The sequence below is a fragment of the Triturus cristatus genome, chromosome 2_1 (genome assembly GCF_964204655.1).
Source record: "Triturus cristatus chromosome 2_1, aTriCri1.1, whole genome shotgun sequence".
NCBI classification, from domain to species: domain Eukaryota; kingdom Metazoa; phylum Chordata; class Amphibia; order Caudata; family Salamandridae; genus Triturus; species Triturus cristatus.
Genome location: NC_140581.1, coordinates 940,729,193 through 940,749,142, shown reverse-complemented (window position 1 = coordinate 940,749,142; position 19,950 = coordinate 940,729,193). Strand labels below are relative to the sequence as shown.

The following is a 19,950-nucleotide window of genomic DNA, read 5'->3' as shown; positions in this document are numbered from 1 at the left end:
AATCTTCCTCCATTCCTAGCCCTTCAAAATAAGGTTGAGGAACTGACCTAGGGCCTAAGGGTGTTATCGGTCCCAGATGCTGATCCGGTTCAGCGTTATTGGGAAAAGAATGGAGCTGGTGCTGCCGGGGGTTTCAGGTAGAGTCAGGAGTCACTGTGACGGACTGGCGCTGGGAAGCACTCATTGGCACGACCGGCATCCATTACCAAATACATGGGGGGACATTGGCATCCGAGCTGCAGGCGTGGAACCTAATGGAACCCCCTTTGAGCCTCCAGGGCCCAAAGGCGACCTGGGGTGGTCAGAGCACCCAAATATGAGGCTCATGGCATCATAAAATAATTTGAGGTGGGCAGGGGATGCACTAGCTCCCTGGAAAGCAGGGAAGTGCAGAGCCGACCCAGGCACAGGTTCCGCAGAATGAGACCTAGAGAGTAGAGGCTCCTCCGTCGCATCAGCTAACGGATGGGTAGAAGTCAAGGCACGCTTCGACTTCTTGTGTTTCTTATGCCTTTTACCTGACCTACCTGATGACTGAGTGGGAGGACAAGGACGTAGGACTCCTGGAGCGAAGCCCGCATCTTCGTCTTGACTGGGATCGAGAACGAGACCTCTAGGGCGCAAGACACAGTGCTGAGCGCCGGGCCGCAGGCGCAGCTTTAGGGACTGCTCCCTCAAAGATTTTGGAGCCATGGCCCAGCAGTTGGAGCACAACTTCAAGTCGTGGTCGCGCTCCAGGAACCAAAGATAAATCGGGTGTGCATCTGTCACCAACATGGCGCAGTGGCAGGCACCGCACGGTTTGAATCCAGAAGTCTTCTTTGACATGTTGGAAAAACCTACATGATGAAAAATATTTGACAAATTGTCAAAAAAAAAGCCTCCCAAAAAGTGACAGAGGGTAGCTCTCTTCCGGCATCTGCGCTGGTTGGTGCAGAAAGAAAAGAACTGACATCACGCCAAGGGCCACCTTGGAATATTTCGAAACCCCGACAGAATTTGAATTTGCGAAGACAGCCCTCAATACAACTTCAGGATCCCCGCTGGACCCCCTCCCGCACAAAATAATAAAGGAATTTGGGAACGAGTTTTTCCCAGTACTTCGACAGCTGTGCATGCAGTCTTTCAACACTGGCATTGTACCAAAGGACTGGAAATTAGCAGTCGTTACTCCCCTGCTGAAAAAATCTAATCTCGACCCAAGCTGCCATAAAAACTACAGACCCATATCACTCTTGCCTTACCCAATTAAGATCATGGAACGGCTGGTCAGCAGAGGCCTGGCCCTCTTCCTGGAAACTAACAGCATCTTGGAGGAGGAGCAATTCGGCTTTAGACCTGCTCATGGGACCGAGTCAGCCTTGCCGACGGTATTGGACGACCTACGAATGCGGGCGGACAGGGGAGAATCAGCAAATTTAATCCTGCTTGACCTGTCCGCCGCTTTCGATACAGTGAACCATGACATTCTGCTGACCAGACTGCAGAACATCGGAGTCGGGGGAGCTGCGCTTGGCTGGTTTCACTCCTATCTAACAGACAGATGGCAGGCAGTAGCAATTCCTCCGTACCAGTCAGAGTTTGCTCCAGTTCCTTTCGGGGTCCCACAGGGGTCCGCAATTAGTCCAATACTTTTTAATATTTACATGCAACCCCTGATGGGCATCATCAAGACTCACGGCATCAGCGTGGTCAACTATGCGGATGACACGCAGCTGATGATCTCCCTTGACGGCGCTCAGGCAGACTCACTCGAAACTTTTCACACCTGTATGCGGGAAATGGCATCATGGCTCAAACAGAACTCTTTGCAATTCAACAGTGATAAAACTGAAATAATGCAAAGCAGGCAGAATCACCAGAAGTCTACCTTTGGACTTCTGGCCGCTGGAGCCTAGGGAATCGTTAACCCCGGTAAAGTCAGTAAGGAACCTCGGAGTCAGTTTTAATGAAAATCTGAGTCTTGAGACTAACGTCAACAAGCAGGTAGGTAGCTGCTTTGCTCTAATAAGAGGACTGCGTAAGCTGCTGCCTCTTCTACCAACACAGGTTAGAGCCACTATAGTAAGAAGCACCATCCTCAGTCGCCTAGATTACTGTAACTCTCTGTTACTGGAGTCCCCTGCCTACTTGATCTCTAGACTTCAGACCATTCAGGCAGCTGCGGCCAAACTGACTCTCTCTCGAGGGCAAAGAGCCTCCACTACCCTTGCCTTGGCAGATCTTCACTGGCTACCTATACACCAGAGGATCCTTTTTAAATCCCTATGTACTGTCTTCAAAGCAGTACATGGGATGGGCCCTCGTCCACTTCAAAATAAATTTGAGTGGTACGAACCCACTCGGTCCCTTCGATCCTCCTTTTCCAACCTCATCGATATCCTAAGGATCAGGAAAGCCACCTGTGGTGGGAGAGCCTTTAGTATAGCGGCGGCACATCTGTGGAACAGACTACCTATTGATATCAGAAAAACAGATGAATTGATGGCCTTCCGAAAAAAGGTGAAAACCTGGCTTTTTCCTAAAACTTAACCATCTAGACTCATAAGCTGTCCCCCCATGTTCCTCCCTGATGCACAGAGTTCTCAGCTATGTACACAGCGCCAGGATGCCCGTAGGGTTACAGAGCGCTTTATAAATGCCATAAATAAATAAAATCAGTGCGCTGAGGTGGTGCTATATAGATGACGCGGACATCACAATGGAGGTGACGACAACGTCACGCGGAGCCGACCAACGCCACCTACCGGCAGGCAAGGGTTTTGCTCGAAGAAAATCTTCCCAATCCAGTCTTGACACCTGGGAGATTCTACGGTAAGGAATCAGTGGCTAGATGTCTCTTTCAGACACTTTAAAAACTGTTCCAACGCCAAATCTAACTTGTCATCAAAGAGGCATACTCCGTCAAAAGGAAAATCCATTAGAATGGAGTAAATGTCAGAAAAGAAAGTAGAAGTTCGGAGTCAAGCATGGAGATGGATGGAGACAGGTGCCCATGGCAAGGGCCTCAGAATCAGCCAAGACGAGAACCGATTTAATAATGTGGTGGGAAGTGTTTTGAGACTATCGGCGATAACCTCCTGAAAATGGTCTTTCAGGTCTGGAAGGATAGGTGGCAGCATCATATGGGCCATGTCCCATAACGCACGATTATATATGGCAATAAGAAAATTGCCATTTAATGATTTCAAGGCCATAATTGTTTGTTTGCCCAATACGGAGTGGTACCTTAGAGCAGCAAGACTGTCGACTGCCGGTGTTGATGATGGCTACTCCCAAGCTGCCAGGACAGGAGCCAGCAACTCCTCATTGAGAGGCAACAAGAGTTCCGATGTAGTCAAGGATGGCAATAAAACCTCTGTGAGGACATTTGTTTTCGGTTCAGTTGATGGAAGCTGCAGATTCAAGACCTCTGCAGCCTTCAACATAATTTAATGCCGAGACACCACTTCAGGTGAGGGTGGACCAACTGGGAATTCCATGGCCACTTCAAGAAAAGTATCCAGGCCACTAGCCAATAAAAAGCCCAGAAAAAACCTGCAGGGTATCCTCCCTTAGCTTTCATAAAGAAGGCATTGCAGAGTCAGAGTCTGTACCAAAAAAGTGTATGCAGGCATGTTCTGTAAGCCTCCTCATCAAGCAGCCTCTGTGCTCCTTACAGGAGTGAAGGCGAGGTTCGCTGTTTATGTGTGGCGCTGCTAACCCCGCATTCGGTGGCAATGGTGGTAGCGGCGGCAGAGGCAGCGGTTTTGGCCATGATAACGGTTGAAGTGCAGAGTATTGGAGTGCTGGATGAAAGCAGGACTGAGGCGCCATATCCGAAGGTGTAGTGTCAGCTGAAACAGCACGAACAGACTGAGAGGGTTCTATGTGAGGTCAATGCCTTCACAAAAATGTTGTCCATGGCAGAGAGGAACGCCAATGGATCTAAGCCTGGCGTCGGAAAGGAGGGGACCCGTGGCCCTGAAAGGTACATGCTCCAGGCGTGATGGAGGTCCGTCCGGAGTCGGTCCTAGTGCAGGACTTTTTGCATTCCTTATGATGTGTCCTCCGTTGGGTGGGCTAGGAAGATTGAGAAAGGGAACGGCATTGAGAATGTTTTTGGCTTCGATGATTGTCCCTGGCCCGAACCATAAAGAGCTTGGCCCGCTGCTCCTTGATGGCCTTTGGATTCATGCTAAAACAGGAAGAGCAAGATTTTGTGTCATGATCCGAACTCAAGCATCACAGACAGATGGAATGGGGGTTTATGATGGACATCTGTCCCTCACAATTCCTACAGGGCGTAAATCCCGATTTCTTAGGTGGAGACATTAGTACTGCTTAGATTTTTTTGGTGTGAGGACAAAACTCCTCAGTATTCAAAGCTCCGGATCCGCAAAGGCACGGAAAATAGGGAACTGATGTTGATGCGCTGGAACAGGAGCGTTATGGACTTGGGGCTGTCAACTGACGTCACTTCTGGTTCCAACTGAGTCTAGCACTCTCTACTGGTGGCATCGAGGTTTCCCAGATCCAGTCTAACACCTGAGGGATGTTCTACAGTTGAGGATTCTGCAGGTAGAAGTATCCATCAGAACAAGCCAACGGCACCTAGTGATGGGGTTACTTACCAGCAGTGCTGAACAAGATTTCAACCATGTCACAGTTAGTGTGTCTGTCAAGCTCTCACTGAAATGTAGCATTGGCTCTGAAGTTAAACAGGCAGTTTGCAAAGTATCAGTAAGGAGGTAAGCCTTAGTTTCCAGTGATGGTAACTGCAGTTCCATCACTTCTGCTGACCTACACACACCAACAGCAAAGGAGGCTTTCCAGAGTAGGGACCCCAAATGTAGAGTACAATTTCATTTTAAATGGTCTCAGGTGTGGTGTAAATACCAATTCTCATTTTGGAGGTTTAACCCCTTGAGTGCCCATGACGAGATGGTCTCGTCATGGGCCGCGGTTGCGCTGTGCCGATGACGAGACTATCTCGTCATGAGCCCCGCCCGCTAATGAAACGCCCGGCACAGGGCGTGGAAAGGGCGGGGCACTCAAGGGGTTAACTACAGTCCATCCTAAAGTTTAACAAGGGGGTGTAATGCTATATGCATTTACGTGCATTGAGAGCTTGTGGTGGCCTTTGACTCAATGTGTTTTAATCCATTTTAAATGTACATAATTTTTGTGTTCTTGCATGATTTCATTTTGTGCCTTCTTGCAGCTTCAAGAGTGGGATGTTTTCTTTCTTCTCAGCATAGAGTAAAACAGCCTTGCTGGAACAGAAAGTGTGTGATGTGCGTTTTAAAGCGAGAGATGAATGTACTTCTCTGTCTCAGAGTCAAAACACAGAGGGTTGGCGAGCTTCCGTCTTGACCTCGAAACAGACCAGTATGGTCAGCCTTAGTTTTGCAATAGATGAAGGGAGGGGGGGATTTCTAGAAGTCTCTCTCCGTGTTAGAAAAGGTATTAAAGACAGGTAGTTTTGGAAAGCAGACCGAAGCTCACTCATGGGGTGGAAGCACCGTCACAGGGAAATTTTAGCTGTCCCCTTGAGACTTCTGGATGACTGACAAGGGCTTCCCAGTGAAGCTGACCAGAATGTTGTTTTCAACTCAATAGGTGATGTATAAGGTTCATCGCTCTGTGATGTTTTCATGTTGTGTATACATGCTCTTTATATTTGAGTCTTTCATTGGACAGTGCTTATTCTTTGCATTTGACGTCGCTCCTTTCTTGCATTGGACGGACATTATTATCTGCTTATGTCTTATTGTGTGCATTTGATTACTTGTGAGTGTTTTATTATTACTTGCTTGAGCACACATATATATCTATAAACATTTGCATGTAGTTTTACCAGATTCATTTCACATCTGGGAAAGTCTTTCTGTTAGAGTGTGTTGCATTACTAAAATTCCAAGCTTTATTTTGAAACTGCCTTTTGATTTGCCTCATTTTGTGAGTGCTGAGTCTCCTTTCCAAGTGTTTCTTCCTGCTTTACCAAGTGCATCATCTTGGGAGTGCTGAATTTCTTTTATTTGGTAGTGTCACTGCCAATATATGAGGGACATCGCTTCTGCTAAAAAAGTCTATCTGGGAACTAGGATAGATCAGGCAGCTAATTCTCATAGAGAACTCTATAAAATAGACAAAGAATTCTCCAGTCCTGTGTCCTGTCTACCTGCCACTATCGCTTCTCACGAGTGGGTCAATACTCTTTCTTTTATAACAAAGTAAATGATATTTATAAAACTTTTGTTAACCCCGTTCCCACTGACCCACCCCGCAAGCAGCCAATAAGTGTCATTCCGCACACTCCATCGACCATCTTGAAGGACTTTCATTCATTTACTGAACTCGATGTAACATCAACACTGTCTAGAATTACCTCTGGCTCACCCACTGATCCGGCATCCTCCTCTATTATCTCTAAAGTTGCTCCTATCATCGTTCCTTACTTGACTAGAACACTTAATCTTACTCTCTCTCAATCGACCGTGCCTACTCACTGGAAGAAAGCCATTATCAGACCCATTTTGAAAAAACCTTCTGCCGACCCAAATCTGCCCTTGAACTACCGCCCCTCTCCCTCCTTCCCTTGTTTCGAAAGGTCCTGGAATCTCTGGTCAACTTCCAACTTATTAAACACTTAGAATCCAACAAACTGTTTGATCCCTCTCAGTCTGGATTCAGAGCATTTCACAGCACGGAAACTGCTCTTATCGAAATGGTAGATAATATAAGACTAGCCCTCGATGCAAAACAGCCTTCCATCTTGGTTTTACTCGATTTGTCCGCTGCCTTCGACACCGTCTCACATAGTATTCTTCTAAAACGCCTTGAGGAGGCGGGTGTCGAAGGCTCAGCTTTAATGTGGATTAAAAGTTTCCTGACCCGACGTAGCTCTAAAGTTCAAGTCGACAAATTCTCCTCTCATGATCAGGAAGTAGATAAGGGCGTACCTCAGGGCTCCATATTAAGCCCCACGCTCTTTAATCTCTATGTGTCTCCATTGGCTAGGTTAATCAAAGCATATGGTTTTGAAACCGTATCCTATGCCGACGATACTCAAATCCTCATCACACTTGGATCCGATCCCATCAATGTCAAACTCAGATTCCAACAATGTATGATGACAGTGAAAGAATGGATGTCAAATAATTATCTGTTACTCAATGCAGACAAAACTGAGATTCTACTTTTTGGAAAAGCTCATAAATTCTGGAATGACGACTGGTGTTCTCCATCCTTAGGCCCTTGCCCCCCTCCCAAAACGTCTGCCCGTAATTTAGGGATAGTGTTGGACAACAAACTCTCTATATCTGACCATATTAATAGCATAGTACGCTCTAGTTTTGGGCTTATGCGCAATCTGAGGAAGATTTTCAAATTGATCCCTCTCCCCTCCCGTCTGCCCCTAGTCCAGGGACTAATTATTAGCCGCCTGGACTATGGTAATGAGCTTTTTGCATCCATTAATGAAAACTTACTGAACAAGCTCCAGGTTCTACAAAACACCGCTGCTAGGATGGTCCTTGATCTCCCGTCTCGCACATCCTCGGCGCCTAGCCTAAGATCATTACACTGGCTTCCTATAAAAAAGCGTATCGAATTCAAACTGTGTTGTCTGGTTCACAAAACATTAAACGGAAAAGGCCCTTTATATCTCGCCAACAAGCTCATAGCCTATCAATCGACCAGAACCCTTAGATCATCATGTAAGCACCTCCTCTCCGTCCCCAAAGTTCGGACGGTTAGAAACGGAGACAGATCCTTCTCTAAAATAGCCCCTTTGATCTGGAATTCTCTCCCTCTTCCTATGAGACTTGAAGCTAACCATCTGAAGTTCCGCAAACTTCTGAAAACCTGGTTATTTTGACACCATCCAACCCCTTATTCTTCATTGGAGTTTCTGCGGGCGCTATGAAACCTACGGGTGATTTATGCGCCTTACAAATGCCAATACATACATACATACATACATACATACATACATACATACATAAAGCATGGCAGGGGGAAACGTCAGTCTTGTCCTCATTCTATAACGGATTTGGAATTGGCACCTCTGGAAGCAGAGCTGATATCTGCATGACCGGAACTGGTGTGGTCTGTGGCAAAGGACTGACAGTGTGGCTCGAATCTGGTGAAGAGTTGGGTAGAAGCTTAAAGAAATCAGTCACTGTCTGCAAAGGGCCGGATTGGGGGGCACCATAGGATCCACGGAGACCTATAATCATTCAGAAAAACTATAGCACTACCTCCTGGAAGACTTATTGTTGCTGCAGAATTGAGGATGGCCTGCAAAATTCGGGCCATACCAGCTCCAGCTGTGGAACTGGGTCAGATTTGGATGCCCTGAATGAAGCCTTGCCTTTAGAGTGCAGACAGCATGATCTATCCCTGGTTTGGGACAGACAGAGTGGGACTCCCATCTGGACTTCTTTTACTTGTATTTCAGACGTACCCGAGGAAGAGGTCCTTGACCGGGGCCACGACTAGGTACATGACTGTTTCTTGTGCTAAATGGCATACAACTCGCCCCTGCACATGATTTTGCATTACTTCAAATTAGGCGTGGATCAGAGACAAAGAAATTACTTATCCTGTCTGTACCTTGTAGAGACAGGATCTAGCCAGAGATTCCTTACTTTAGAATATTCCCCAGGCGCCAGACTGTATCCGGAAACATTTTTCTCCTCAGGACATCGGCGTACTGGCAGAGGGCGTCGAGCAACTCCGCAGCAACATTGTCAACGACGTCAGCTGAGTCCATATAAATCCTCTGCCAACATGCTGACGTCAGTTCCTTCATGACTATTGTCCGCGCTCAAAACGTGGAGCCACACACTGAAACGGCCTATTGGAACTATGTGCCAAGACCATAGACACCATGTGTCACGTACCTGTTGAATGTTTTCATAAACCTCCAACGAGAGAGAGGCACAACCATCAAGAGGACCACCATACTGGACGGGAAGGAAGAGTTCACAGTGCAGGAATGATGGGAGAGGCGTAAGGAATCTGCAGCTAGATCCTATCTCTACCAGATACATCGTTACTGAAGGCAAGTAACTCGTTCATCTGATAGAGACATCTAGCCGCAGATTCCTTACTTTAGAATAAGATACCCTAGCCATACCATCCCGGAGGAGGGACTGCTAACTGAGACTACTAAAAAATGCTTAAGTAGCATAAACCAGGTTCGAAGACCAGCATACCGGAGAGAAAGAACAACTGAGGGAAAAAATATCACACTTAGTCATATGAGTCCTGCATATATCAAACCTAATCACAAAAGTCCTGCATAAGGAACCCTGTGCAGAAGAATTGAACACTAAAACCATGGGAGCAGAATACCGCCTTGCCTGACACATTAAAGCCAAAGAGTGGAACAGGAGAAACAAGAATGTTTCGACGCCGACAGCATCTGGCCCAGACATATAATGTGACAACAACTGAAGGAAACCACAGGTTAGATTAGATAACACCCACAGTGTGAAGAAAAAATATTCATGGCATGAAGAAATGCCAGTAATTGATCCACCAAGGCCATAAGTGAATGTAGAAAAAATCTACAACACTGAATAGGTCATGTGGATCACAGAACCTTTGAAATGCCACCGAGCAATCTCTTAATATCGCAGAAGAATCATGCTAGCGAAGGTGAAACAATCACAATAATTATTCACATGAAGCTGCCATAAAGAAGAAAAAGCTAGAGACAAGAAGAGCTCCAGGAAATCCATTTAAATATACATATATATATGGAAATATGCACGCCGCTGTCTTGCTGACATCTGACCTCATCCACCCAATGGAGAAGGTGCAGAGTAGTGGGAGCAAGACCCACAGTAAATGAAATGCCGTCTTCTATGTGTATCGTCCCACACAGAAAGAAACTCGCACTCGAGGGATTGTAGTCATCAGCAGAATTAAATCAAAGGAAAATATGGAAATATTTATTGTTAAGAAACACTTCTAGGTATCTTGATAGACACAAATGTCCCCTCCAGGAAAGAAAGGTGGGGAACCGTATGAGTATGCTTACGCCACCACACAAGAGAAATAATAATCTGGAGATTGACAGGAAAAAAAGGTACGAAGTACTGATATGGCAACATAGATATATGGAGAAGTACAGTAGACAGAAACAACCCAATGTCAGCCACTGAGGGGAGGAAGGTGCATGTAAAACAATATAAAAAAAGGTAACATAATAACGGTAAGGGTTTAAGTGAAAGGAACCCCTGAGCACAACGCAGTGCTGGACCTCAAGTGCAGCTGTGCTTGATCTCAAACGCTGTGACTAGAAGCGTCCATAGAAAACATAGTAAAAAGTCTCTAGGCTGCAGTCGGAACAAAAGACGGGTTTCTCAGAAAATAAACCCATAAGGAAATAAACTGGCAGGCATATATATATATATAATGTATAAAGATATAGAGCGATATAAAAACATCTGCATACAAGGGTCAATCGAGAGATGCATATTTCAGCTATTTGCCTGTAAGGCATGAAAGAAAGGAACTGTTCCCAGAGGGACAGAACCTAATGAGAGAAGAAGTAGAAAAGCGGCAAAGCCGGGAGGATAACGCCTCTACCCCGATGGGACAATGGCTATAAAACCATCATAGCCAGAAAAAAATGCCTAATAGAGGTAATAAAACTCCCAAAGAGGGAGGCAAGAATAGGAATGCATAGTGTTAGATCGCTCCAAAGGTGAAAGAGCATAAAGTGCAGTGTAAAGGTACAGCAGACCATGTGGTAACAGTAGAAAGGAAACCAAGACCACAATAAAAGAAGTTCTTGTCCCATAATGTTGAGACTCCCAGAAGCAGGAAAGGTCACCAGGATCCTGATAGACAGCAGTTTTACGCGCTGTCTACTGGTGAGCGACACTGGAAGTAGTGACGGAATAGACAGTATCACTGTGTAAAGAAAAGAAATACAGAAGACAAATGTGCGTGATATAACGCATCAAGGAATATACAAAAAATATACATAGAATGTATATATAAATATTTTTAGGCCTTATGGGGTAGAAAAGCCAGTACCTACAAGTGGTATGATGGCAATTGTATGAGAAGACCATGATAAAGGAACCTTACAGAAAATGAAAGCCCATTCCGAGATCGGGGAAAAGCAGCACACAAGTGAAGCCCACAGGGCCAACCACAGGAAGACATACTGAAATGTCATTAGAAGCATAGATACCTATAAGATATATGGCAATGGGATCCACATCAAGTGGCGCCACTGACGCAGCAGGCTGAAGAGACACCGATGCCGAAGGTGTGAACCCCGGAGGGCTGTGCACCAGCGCTGTGTCAAATCTGCTAACAGATTCTGAGGTCCCCGGTGTGATCGAACCTGCCGGCGAGGCTTCAGCTGGGGCACTTCGCACCTCTTTGGGCCTGGAAAGCGAAGACCTGGATGAGAAAGATAATATTCTTTCATTTGGTCGAAGCTTGCTCCGGCTTCAGTGTATTCAGGGAGGCGCAGGGTCGCCAGAGAGGTCTCCGTAACCGGGAGGTGGGAGGTGACGTTCAACGTACGCTTAAGTAAGATGGGTCTTTGGCGTGAAAGCGGCGGCTGTTCTCCTGAGCGACTCCTCAACCTGTCTCTCGGTTTTGGTGAAGGCAAACGATGCTGTGGTTCATCCAAAAGCTGCACTGTGAAGAGTTTTATGCGGTGTTCCTTCAACGCATTCGGCCGGAGACGCAGACAGGAGCCGCAGTCGACGGAATCGTGGTGCTCGCCCAGACATCATATGCAGACAGTATGTGGATCAGTGATCGACATCTGTCTTTCACAAGAATGACCGGGCTTAAACCCAGATGACATTTCGCCACACTGTTCCAGAGGTAGAAACGAGGAAGGGACCAATAATGGCACGAAGACTATTCCAGATTCGCGTTGCAATCCCGAAAAAGAAGGAACTGACGTCAGCGCCTCGGTGGTGGAGTTATATGGATTCCGCTGACGTTACATCCGGGGATGATGTAGCTGCGGAGTCGCTCAATGTCCTCTGCCGGCGCGCAGACGTACTGTTGGGGAAAAAAAGTTTCCGGATCCTGGGAGAGATTCTAAAGTAAGGAATCTGCGGCTAGATGTCTCGATCAGATACAAAAGACAGATATCATGAGGGTCCATAACCTATATGCAATATATCTGCTGCTACAGTTTTAGCATTCATTGTAACTGATTACACTAGTTAACTCCAGGAAGAAGCAAGGAACCCTAAAAAAGGCAAACAGTCATGAGAACAAAATGTACAAATACTTACCCAGATGGCTGGCAGCAAGGAACTGAGAGGGTGAGCATGTGAAATGTATGCATAACAATACCAGTAATTGGTATACTGAACCACACAATGCAGACGGCAGTTTTGACAATATTTAAACATAATTAATAGGATTTATGGGATTAGCCACTGTTAAAAAAGTCATATGTAAATATGCTATGGAGAACTTCCTCCACAAAACTATATAATAACAAATAAGGGCAACATACCTGATACATTTGAACTGCATTGTTTCCAAGATATTTTGCACCATACAGAACTCCGTCTGGCCACTTCACCTGCACAACCTCCCCTTTTGCAGGCGGACCTTGCTTCAGGCAGTCTCTGCTCTATAGAAATACAAAGACATGTAGTGGAGGTCAACAAAACACATCTGAAATGCATGTTAAAGGATGAGTTGTATGTTTATAAGGTAATCAGAAGATAGATTTGTAATCCAAAAATTGACCAGCTAAAAGATAACTCTCCTGTTTTGAACTAATCCAATTTATGTTGCTAGTCTAAATACTACACATTTATACTTCTTTTAAAAGAACCTGCCATTGTTAAAAAAAGAAAGTTCTCAACAAAGGTAACTCTGTGGCCATAATGCATGTTTAGCAGGAATTAATCAAAAAGTAGAGCACTGGAATGTCCTAACACATTCATAATCTATTAATGGCTGCTATTAATTATCTTAACAGTTGAGGATCCCTAGAACTAAATGTTGCTGGCATAACTCTTTAACTGGATCCAAAACATAGAGTTTCTTCCAGGGCCTTCAATGTAAAACACTGCCCTAGTGGCATCAGAGACTATCATCCCAGCCTTGCCTGTAGCACAAAAACGTCATAACTAGGTCAAGATTATGGAATTTTCCCGATTATCTTAGAAAAAAGCTGTGGAAAAGACAATCTTTTGGAAGACTAAAATAAAGTAGGCAAAGGGTTTATGCTGGGACAGGGTAGCATAAGGGACTAAACAGAAGAAATTTTGCTTTTTTTTACACAACCAAGGGAGCAGTGGATTTTAACCAAATGCACAACCTGGTCAACTATCCTTTGAGGACTAAATCAACTAAGTAAGCCTTAATACAATGCACAGTAAGGTTTAATTCAATCCATTTGAATTGGACAATAAATTGGTCTATTTGAAAGGGGAAAAAATACCATATTCAAATAGTGTTATAATACCTCCAGAACACTTTCACAATCATGAACAGGGTTTTCTGAAAGCAATAACCCACTGCAAGTGCATCTGTGGTTAATGAAACTCAAACACAGCTGTCACGTACTGACGTTTCAGAGCATCTCCTGCGTCACTCAGTTGACTGTCGGCTGCCATTACAAATTTCAAAGTGGTCATGCCACTGTTTTAAAAGAAAAGTGTAATTCTGTTCCTTTAGAAGAAAGCCGACAAGCACTCTATAGTGAGGCTTATGCGCGTGTGCCTTCAAAGAGCAATGCCAACAGAACAAACCGTCACATTGCCTGCTTACTCATGCTGCACTGAAAAGGGAAAATCTGTTAAGATTTGACAAAGCCTTGGGGTTCTGGGAAACTCTCAGTGAAAAACATCCTCGCAGGTAATTGATCGTTAGCCACCTGTAATTCTATATATTATGCATGGCTTTAATTGGAAGAGTCTAGCATAGTCTAGAGTATACCAGATTCCAAAGCTGGTTATTCACTGAAATGGCATAACACTAGTAGGAAACAAAAGTTGATAACCGCTGGTTGCTACGTCATCAAGGAATTCCAGATTTGTATGACAGAGCTCTCTCAGTTGGCTTTAGAACATCTTTGGGAGGGAAGTGGGTGAGAGGGCACAGTGGATGGTGGGGTGGCCTGCAGCTGACCAGGTATTTTTTATTAATTTACATTTCGGACATCGAGAACAGGAAGTGATATGTATGGCTATCCCATTACTCCTCTGCCCCTGAGTAGCAGAGTAAAGGAGGTGCAGGTAATTATAGGGGCCATAAGTAAAATTATAGGTGAGTAAGAAAGTGAATAACAGATATTTCCACATCACAGACAACTGAAGCTCTGCTCTTGTTGTCTATCTGATGTCACTCAGACGCTCTAGTGAAAAACATCCCTTGTTATTGACGTTCTGTCATCTATAATTCTATACATTCCCCAATAGGTTTAATTTTCTTACAGGGATATAGGTTATGATTCTTAAACCTTTCAATAGCACAACAATAAAGAAAGGGAAAGGAGAACATTAGACGATTAGTCCATATAATAGATAAAGGTGGAGAAGATGGCACATGTCATTACAAACATCTAACATTCTTTTTGATAGGTTAACGCTTCCTTACTAGGAATGCAGGCAGAAACGTTATAATGACAAAAACCCTGAGACTTACTTTTCACATGCTGTTTTCAACAAAATACCAAAAGCCAGTGATTTGACTACCAGGACATAAGTTTAAAAACAACTGGAAAAGTGCACTCGTCCCTACCTTTGTGCTACTTTCTTGATTTTCTCATGTTACAACTGAAGATTTTCAAACCAAAAAAACTATACATTTTAATCAGCGAAACTTGCTAAGGTAATAACGTCCAGAATGTGTAGAATTGAAGAATGTACAGAAAGCATATTTAGCGCGACACCTAAAACCTCACCATGCTTCCAACACCAAACAACAGGGTACATGGCAAAATATGAACACCATGCAATTAAATGTAAAGAGCATGATTAAGAAACTGCATGACAAAGCAAATCATTCCGAAACCTCCTCAACTGGACATATATTTGGCTAGCAATCGGCTCAAACCTGATACCAAATATCATCAGGGAAAAATATAGAGATTTATGATTATTGGATATATCTAAGGTGAAATTCCCAAAAACTAAATATTGTTATCGGAATGCAAAAAACTGACCAGAAGGTGAATTGCTCTCATAACAGTGGGATTTCCTGCCTGCATGGAGAATGTCAACTTCAAAATTAAGTATTTGGGCAATTAAGTTAAACAAGCAGACTAGTGAATTCAGGAGAGTGAATATATATTAGAATCATAAAGTGTACACAATGCAGGGCCTGCGCTGTTGGTCACAACACCACAACATATAAGACATCATTTGACACAGATGCAATAAAAATCAAGGGATTGTACAACTGCAGAACTGAATATGCAGTGTACGCGTTGACGTGCACTTGCAAATTATTAGGAAGTACAACATTGCCAGTTCACAAAAGAATACTACAACACATGAGGGCAATCACAAACAGTGATCAAACCTATCCGGTGGCACGCCACTGTAAAATGTTTCACCAGAAAGACCCGAAACAATTATTATGTCACTGATGCAGTGCCTATTAATGGACGGGTAGGTGACCGTATCAGATTTCTTAAGAGAATTGGAGATGAGATATATCATAAAATTAGACTGCAAAATACCGAACTGTTTAAATTATGATGAAGAATTATACTTAAGTCTTTAGTAAATGAAAATAGATCAGGGCAAAGAGGATGTAAGGTCAAATAGAAGAAAAAGCTGCTTTATGGAGTCTGATCCATACCCAAAATCTCCTTCTAAATTACTTGTCAGTTTATTTTATGTATCACATGTGCAGGTTGTGTGATAAGTGTGTATTTTATGATTTAATTTTCGATCTAAAATGTATTTTTGTTCGTTGTGTAGCATTGGTAAAATTGGACAAAATTCTCAGGACGATAAAACCATTGTAAATGTGAAAAATTAGGAAAGAAGGCAAAGTGCAAAATTGAGCCCCATTAGACACATACATTTGGTATGGAACTGCATCTGACTACAGCAATTATGAGGAAGTTGAAAAATGGCTGCGTCTGACTACAATAATTATGAGGAACTGCAAACATTTATAGAGAGCTGAGCTAACTATAACCTGCGCCCCCGCAATTCACTGCTTATGACCTCACATATTACATCACTCATGACATGGTCAGTGACATCACTGATGACATCGACAGAATCTCTAACAGACAACTCTCACCACATGTAACCTTTCATACAACTACTCCAACTTTCCCACTACCATTCTTAAAACCATTGACACACCCATACCCACTCACTGATTCATAGGTCTACACACACCCACTAACTCATCCATGCAGCCACTCATACAACCATTCACTCACTAATAAAGTCACTGACATATCCACTCACACCAATACAGCCACATACACAGTCAGACATTCATACAGCTACTCACACGCCTACCCACATATTCATACAGATACCAACACATACCTACCTATACAGTCACTGACACAAGTACACACTCACCCATACATCCACTCACACACAGTCACTTATATACTCAAACACTCACATATACTGCCTTTCACATATGCAGTTACTCACCCATATACCACTGATGCATCCATTCACTCAACAACACAGCCATACAGAGACTCTCAGACACATTCATGAACCCATACAGCCAGCGATTCACCCACTCTCTCATCCATTTAGGGAGTCATAAACCCGCTCACCCACCCACACAGAGAATTATACACCCATTCAGGTACTCAGAAAACCAATCAATAACCCATACAGCCACTCATGTACCTACTCACCAACCCATGCAGCCACTTACACACCAACTGACAGACTGATTCAGACATTCATACAAATTAGTCACTCACCAATACATTCACTGAGACACGTATAATCACTCACTTATAAAGTCAATCACACACCCACTAAATTATCCATACAGATACTCATACACCCACTGATTCATCAAGACACCTTGGTGAATATATATTTAACATCCAAACTTTTTAGAAACACTCTCAGCCACCAGATAATGTCATTAGTGAGGTCATTTGAGATGTCACCAGTGATGTCACCGACCATGTCCTGAGTACTGTAATATGTGAGGTCATAAGCAGTATGTTGCGGGGGCACGAGTTATAGTTAGCTCAGCTAACTATAACTGCCTAATTTCTCTGGTTTTGAATGAGTAAAATGTCAGCCTAACTAACGCCCCTTTAACCTTTTTGTTTTTGCAGAGAAAACATACATTACATATATATATATGGTAAATCCTTTCAGTTAACGAAGGAAAGAAGGATACGCACACAACGTGTCAGTTTTTAATCGGCTACGTGTTTCAACCCAAGCGGGTCTTCGTCATGGCCTCAAGGCTGTGACGAAGACCTTCATGGGTTGAAACGCATGGCTGATTAAATACTGCTAGAAGCAAACACGCTGGGTGTGGATCCTTCTTTTCTTCGTTACCTGACAGGATTTAATAATATAGATATAGATATAGATATATATATATTCACTGGAAAAAACCCAAAGAATACACAGGCGTCAGTTAGGCTGACATTTGCCGGGTTCTGTGCGGGACACACATGATCTGCATATATATTATTTTAGAGAGAGAGAGATATTCACTGAAAAATCAAGGGTTAATGTAATGTTATAGTAAGGTGAATTTGTCAGTGTGAACATTAACGTTTTAGAAAGAAAAACACAGAAGTTCACCAATTATAGTTTTTTTTTTAATTTTATTTTTTTAACTGTGTCTATGGTAGAAGAACTGAATGATACATTATGTGTGCGGGCATTATTCTAAAAGGGAATTGCTTTCATATTGCAACTTAGAAGTAAAGGGTGCACACTTTGCAAAATGTTTCTAAAAAATGATGTTTGAGTATAAAACAGAGTAATAGCACAATATCTGTGTTGAGATTATCTATCTCCTCAGTTCTTGTACCTCATAATGAGACATTTTCTGAGCAAATTCATTGATATTGTAATAGCATACTTTTCATATGCTTTGTATGTGTTGTTTTAATACTGTATAGTTTTAAGTTTCAATGTATAAATCTATTTAAGCGGGTGATACCTCACTATAGTTCTATATTTTATTTATCTGTTTAGTGTTCTTTTTTGCGTGCTCAGTTATTATTTAATATAATCTGTGTAATAAGAGTAATTAAAAATGGCTGTAATATTCATATTCTTTTTTTTATTTTTTAAATGTGGTGACTCTTGCAGGTGTCTAACATAATCACACGCGTAGATTCTGAGAAGGCTGTATTTCCTGGTTGGCCCTCAGGAGATCATACATTTGAGATTATGTTGAAAACTGTGTTTTCCTGTAATTCTGAAGTAACTGATTACAGAAGTTGATTATTGTAGTAAAATTGATTATTATTTTTTCCATTGAATAGATGAAGCAATTGTAGTATTCTTGCATGTTGTTTTATTCCCTATGTTTCTCTGTCCTAGCTGCTCAGCCTGTGTGTGTGTCTTCTGTATGGAAAGTTGGTGAGTGGACCTTGAGTAGAATGCCTGGGTGACTGGATGAGGAGTGACAGTTGGATGGATGGGGCTGAGCAGCTAGCAGGCTGCTCCTGGTGGGGCTTATGATATGGACTTTTACACCTGCCGATGAAGTTTATCTTACCTGTTAACCTACCTGTGAATAAACCTACTTGGATTACAACTACAGTGTGTCAGTCATCACTACAGCAATGTTATTTGTATGATCTTGCGAGAGGCTCGCGGGAATCTAGCAGCCAATCCCTGGACTTCGAGGGAGATGTACTTCCTGTTGGGCTATCGCAGAATTGGGACCCACTGAGGGTTTTATTTTTATGAATATGAATGGCCAGCGGAAAACCATAGCGGTCATAACAAACAAGAGCACTACAAGTCCCAGGAGCCTTGGGGGACTAATCCATCAGGAAGGAGGTATAAAGACCATGACGTGAGGCGCTCTTTTCCGCTGCTCTCATTTGCCCGTGAACCAGAAGCATAATTCCTGATCACGGCAGTGTGTAACACACTGCCGTGATCAGGAACTACGGTTCGAAACGCGTAGGGAGAAAATACACGACTTGAAATAAAACAACATCACCACCAAGAGGAGTGCCGCGCCTTTTTTTTTTGTGAAGAAAAAAAAATATATATATATATATATATAGCAAAACTCCTGCACTCCATGGATGGAACTGCCAGATTTAGTAAACATTACAATACTGTAATAATATTCAAATCTACAACATCTATTAAGCAAAAAAAATGAGTGCTTACTTTAAACATTTGTATTACCAAAAAACAATTTAATATTACAAAACAACTACCTTAAACTATACCAACAATTACAAAACAAACAAAACAAACAACTTATTTATAATGTCTACTTCACATTATGATGAGCAGCCTGGTGTAGCTGCACCACCGCAACGTGGCAAAAAATCATTGGTATTGCAGTTTTGTTTTGAGGCCAGCTAGCAAACAAGTCAGCAAACTTTCTAATTTCATACAGTTTTTTAAAAGTAATTCACAAAGGCTAGCCCGGGCAGAATTAGCTCATGCTGCTCAACTACAGTGCTCTTCATGTGTTTCCATATCTTTTTAACCTGGAGACACTATGGGCCTTATTGCATCCGCCCAACACCGTATCGGTATACGAACTGCCCGACCATGGTTTGGCGGTTCCCTATACCTTCTTACAATGACACTTGCGGGATCATAAAACACTTCGTGAAAGGCCAGATCACAACATCCTCATGCGGCAAGCCTCACACCCTAAAGCATGGCTTGTACTCTACTCTTGCACTATAGACGTGTACGGAAATAGCAGTATGTGGGCGGGACTAGGCTCTTTACTGTGGCCCCTTTCTTGGATAACGGGTGTGCATACTAGGGTGTGAGAAGGGGCTGC

General features: G+C 43.3%; 1 protein-coding gene across 1 annotated transcript in view; it reads right to left on the bottom strand.

Annotated features, from left to right (window-relative positions):
* The window catches only part of KDM4C (lysine demethylase 4C), a 1,697,337-nt gene that overhangs the window by 73,003 nt on the left and 1,604,384 nt on the right, over positions 1–19,950 (bottom strand). Inside the window, exon 20 of the mRNA XM_085633463.1 lies at positions 12,497–12,616. Within this exon, the coding sequence (XP_085489589.1) occupies positions 12,497–12,616 (120 nt within the window). The remainder of the gene's footprint in view (positions 1–12,496; positions 12,617–19,950) is intronic.